The sequence below is a fragment of the Macrobrachium rosenbergii genome, chromosome 2 (assembly GCF_040412425.1).
Source record: "Macrobrachium rosenbergii isolate ZJJX-2024 chromosome 2, ASM4041242v1, whole genome shotgun sequence".
In the NCBI taxonomy this organism is placed as follows: Eukaryota; Metazoa; Arthropoda; class Malacostraca; order Decapoda; family Palaemonidae; genus Macrobrachium; species Macrobrachium rosenbergii.
The window spans coordinates 14,241,666-14,246,665 of NC_089742.1; the positions used below are offsets into that span (position 1 = coordinate 14,241,666).

Consider the following 5,000-nt stretch of genomic DNA (forward strand, 5'->3'; position numbering starts at 1 on the left):
AAGATCGATCATGAAATTAAGTACCTTTTCATTAAACATTGAACTTTTAAGAAGAATTTAAAATAAAAGAAACTGTGTTCATGATAAGGAGGAAGAATATTTCTGGGATTGTTTAAAAGAAAAGGTTAAACTTGCCTGGACTGTCAGAATTACTCTGATTTTCGAAAATAAACGAAGAGCGAGGGAGATGTAGTAATGAGTTTTGATACGGAATATGGTATTATGAAATTGTATTATTATTTGTGAGCATTTTTTCGGCTTCAAACCCGACAATTATATAATCGTTATTATCCGGGATGTCAGCCATGATTCCTGGCAAATTTACCTAACGATTCACAACTTATTTCATTTCTCCAACCTTACGATAAATTTTCATTTACTCGTATTATGAACTATAAACCTTAATTGACTTCTCATTTAATAATTTTCGGTACAATAGGCTATGTTTCAGTCTCGTGGAATAATTTATTAAAATACGACGTTGAAGCGCATTCGTTTGAAACTCTTTCAGGACAACACTGTTGTAAGCATTCATACATACATACATGTACGTACACACACACACACAGACACACACACACACACACACACACACACACATATATATATATATATATATATATATATATATATATATATATATATATATATATATATATATATATATATATATATATATATATGTGTGTGTGTGTGTGTGTGTTACAACTAAAATCATTCATGTCCTATCTTACTGTATGCGAGGGTTGACCCTCCTCTTCCTTTTCTTTTAATGACCTTGTGTCTATTCATTGGATCAGATCCCTTTTAACTCTTATGTTGGGTGCAGAAATAACATTTCTATCTTGAACTCAAAAAAAAAAAAAGTATTTCTGGGTGAACTATCCTTTACTTATTCTGGGAAACTTACACGCATTGTGTTAAGAATAGCTGCATATCCTTATTTCTCCTATCAAACCGGGTGAGGGAATTGCATGTAATCTCTATGTATGATCTTATATGAGTAGATATCTGCAGCTCTTGACCAATGGATACAAAACTCATTCGTTAGAAATCTTATTTCTAATCTCAACGTCTGTCGGACGAATATAAGAGTTAAAAGGGATTTGATCTAATGAATATATATATATATATATATATATATATATATATATATATATATATATATATATATATATATATATATATATATACACACACACACACACACACACACACACTCACAGACACACGCACACCTAACTTACCAACAGTCGTAGGCACGACGTCGGGATTACTTTCATCGGAAGGAATCCGAGGCTCTTCCTTCTTCCTCTTGGCTCTGTTTTTGCAATAGTGTTTGCCCCAGATGGCAACACCTATCAATAGGATGACAACTGCTATGATGCCAAGGACTTCTCCAACTGATCTGCCGCTCGTGGTTGAGGAACCTGGAACAGGAGAGTTTTTTTTTTTTTTTTTACATTATTTCTTTCATATCAGCCTCACTTGTAGATTTTATTATTATTATTATTATTATTATTATTATTATTATTATTATTATTATTATTATTATTTTTTTTTATTTTTTTTTTTTTTTGGTCTATCCCAGTCATCCTATTCGACTGGGTGGTTTTTATAGTGTGGGGTTCCGAGGTGCATCCTGCCTCCTTAGGAGTCCGTCACTTTTCTCACTATATGCAATTTCTAGTAGCACACTTTCTGCATTATTATTATTATTATTATTATTATTATTATTATTATTATTATTATTATTATTGTTAATAAATTCACAATCTCATAAAAAACAGCTTGTGTGATAAGAATTCACAATAATATGATAAACTATATTACTATGTTAAATACAAAAGCAAAGACATTCGAACACAAGAACGGTGCTCCTCCTCAGTGTTTGTTGTAAACACTGATGTGGAACACCGTTCAGGTGTTCGAAAGTCTTGGTTTTTGTCTTTTACATAGTAATATAGTTTACTATATAAATGTGGATTTTTATCACATTATTATTATTATTATTATTATTATTATTATTATTATTATTATTATTATTATTATTATTATTATTATTATTATTATTATTATTATTATTAGGGGTTTTATTACTGAAATTATGTATACTTTACCCGGTATGGAAAATGCCAAATATTTCTCTGAAATTCAAACCTTTACACAAGAACATCACAAACAGGTAAGAATTCATCATTCTTTGCGTGTTATCCTTCTTTTCCCAAAACTAATGTGGACTTAATTTTTCCGTGGAATATATAAAATGACTATTATTTTTAATAACTCACCCGCTTACAATACTATAGTGAATGTTTACGTGACACATACAAATCTTGATAAACTCAGTTAACTGAAATTTTGCCCGTTTAACCAGATACAGTCCGTTAGAGAGCATGATTGTAAGTGTCAGCGGAAGACAGAACCTGATAAGAGTATAAACTGAATATCCACAGAAGTGAAGCCAACCTACCTGCAGCTGTTCTGGAAGTTCTGGAAGTATAGGCCGACACCACAACAGGCTGTGACGTCACTGGACCATGAGTAACGTACACCTTGATCTCGTACCTCATTCCGGCGTCCAGTCTGCTCACGTTGAAGTTGGGGCGAGGTGATGTTACGTTGGCGAACAGGGTGTTGTTTTGGAAATATACCTGCAGACGAGAAATTGTATTCATTATATATATATATATATATATATATATATATATATATATATATATATATATATTATATATATATATATATATATATATATATATATATATAAATACACGATTAACGTTGAATTTATAAACGATATTTGTGATCTGGTAGTTGTATTTGTAAACAGGCCATATATATATAAATGACAAAAACTCATATTATTATATATATATATATATATATATATTTTATATATATATATATATATATATATATATATATATATATATATATATATATATATATATATATATATATATGACCACATGTATATTTGTTTCTGCGTGCATTTCATCTTTTATCAAAGACGTACGATGTGCGTTCATGTTATTTGTTTATACGTACACCCATCGCCTTTGTACTTGATTATTTACTTGCGGAATGTTTTCAACTTTGAAATATCTTCGGAAATGTTAATACACAACTTTCGATATTTAATGCAGTATGATTGGTTTTATTCTTTTCCACAGAATATCATTCATCAAGGCTACTTATCATTTTCCACAGAATATTAATCAAGGCTACTTTCAGTACCACTATTTTTATTTTTCTGTTACGTAAATGGTAAACTATTTATTTTTCGTGCCGTGGTAACGGATTCAGCTGAATAATAGCTCTTGATAGAGAAAAACCTTTCTCTCTTAAGCAATAAGCAGCTTTGTACAGCACTCATATCTGATACTCATAACAGTATAAGTGATATTGGTTGCGTTGCCCTTGATAGTGAATATTGATCTCTGATCAACCGTAGAAAACACAACGTATTACTTCTTTCATGTCTCCCGTTGCCACACTTCATACGCTTCTTACACCTCACCGCAGACAGTGAAAACAAGGCATTATTTGAAACCATTCAACATCTTGAGGAAAAGCACCAAGGGTCCTTTATTACGAACTAACCTCTGCTCTGTAGAGGGTGGTCCCGGCCGAGGCAACTGTGGGCTTTTGGCAAGTAAGACTAAGGGATGATGCAGTGATGTTGGCAAGTCGACACGATGACAGTGGCATAGGCATCTCTGTAATGTGGTAGACATTCGTTTATTCATATGCCTTTTCTCTTAAAATGTAATGTGAAATTTTTACATACATACATGCCTACATAAGTGTGAATGTATGCAAAACATTCTTATGGTTATCTTACGGATTACAAGAGTAAATATACAACATCATTTCTATTAATTTAGGCACCATTTTGAAGTAATGAGTCGGTCATAAAGATTATGTATAAGGTAACAAGACTCTACGAACAAAACTGAATATGACGTAAAGGATAAAAGATAACTCGGAAAAAAGGGACCCGCGTTAGATACTCTTAAGAAAGTCCTTTAAAAGTTGGATTAACAAATGAGGTCTTCACACTTACGAGCAACTTTGACGGAGAATCCACAAGGGCGGGATTGTTTCCCCATCTCATTGACTGCCCAACATGTCAGCGTCCTATCTTCTCTACTCTTGATAGGCTCCACCGTTAACTGGGCAGAGACCCGCTCGTCCTCTTCACTGATTGGCACTGTGCTGATGACGTCAGTGCTGCTATTCCACTGCCATTGAATAGCTCTCACCGCTGGGTACGAAGCAACGGTGCAAGTGACGTTGATCGGTTTATCATATATGAAATAAGTGGTTGGGGAAGTTTGGCATACTGGCTCGTCTAGGGAAGAAACAGAGTACACAGGTGAATAAAAAAGATAGAGTAATTTGGTCATTAAATATTTGTTATTGTATGTTTCTTTTTGTAACAAATTTCGTAAATCTATTTAATTTTACCACTCGAATACAGCCTGTAAACTGATATAGTGTCAATATACTCTTTTTAAACATTTCCAACCGTAATGTTACTTAACAAAATCATGTAACGCAAGAGGTTGAGTAGAAAATAATTTAGTTAAGGTTATTAATAGATTGTTTTCTTATACATATGATCCCTTTCCCATCACAGTGAATTTAGGGCAACAGGACCTAGGCATTGCTTTTGCAATTTATGAATATGTATTCCACAAGTCCTAATTGTGTTTCAACAATCGACAAAGCAAATCATTCACGAAATATAGTTCTGTCTATTCTGTTCTATTGTCTTCAATAATCCATCCTTTGCTAGCTTCAATAGCTGAGAACTATATCCGAATTTTCATCGGTAGAATAATCTATTACACAAAGAAAGTCTTCACTTCAGAGGCAGTAAAGTACGATTTCCAAGGCTTTGGCATTTCCGATTGACGATACGATAATTATTCATAATCTAGTTTACCCATTCATAATTAGACGTTTACGTCATCGCCATCACAGACGACTGT

The 5,000-nt window shown here is 32.7% G+C and overlaps 1 protein-coding gene across 2 annotated transcripts in view; it reads right to left on the reverse strand.

Annotated features, from left to right (window-relative positions):
• Nucleotides 1–5,000, reverse strand: part of LOC136843769 (protein turtle homolog A-like) — a 50,970-nt gene that overhangs the window by 3,413 nt on the left and 42,557 nt on the right. For both annotated transcript variants that reach the window (XM_067112454.1, XM_067112465.1), the window contains exons 11-14: nucleotides 4,070–4,357; nucleotides 3,607–3,722; nucleotides 2,474–2,654; nucleotides 1,248–1,430 (exon numbers count right to left, since the gene is read on the reverse strand). In XM_067112454.1, the coding sequence (XP_066968555.1) occupies nucleotides 1,248–1,430; nucleotides 2,474–2,654; nucleotides 3,607–3,722; nucleotides 4,070–4,357 (768 nt within the window). The remainder of the gene's footprint in view (nucleotides 1–1,247; nucleotides 1,431–2,473; nucleotides 2,655–3,606; nucleotides 3,723–4,069; nucleotides 4,358–5,000) is intronic.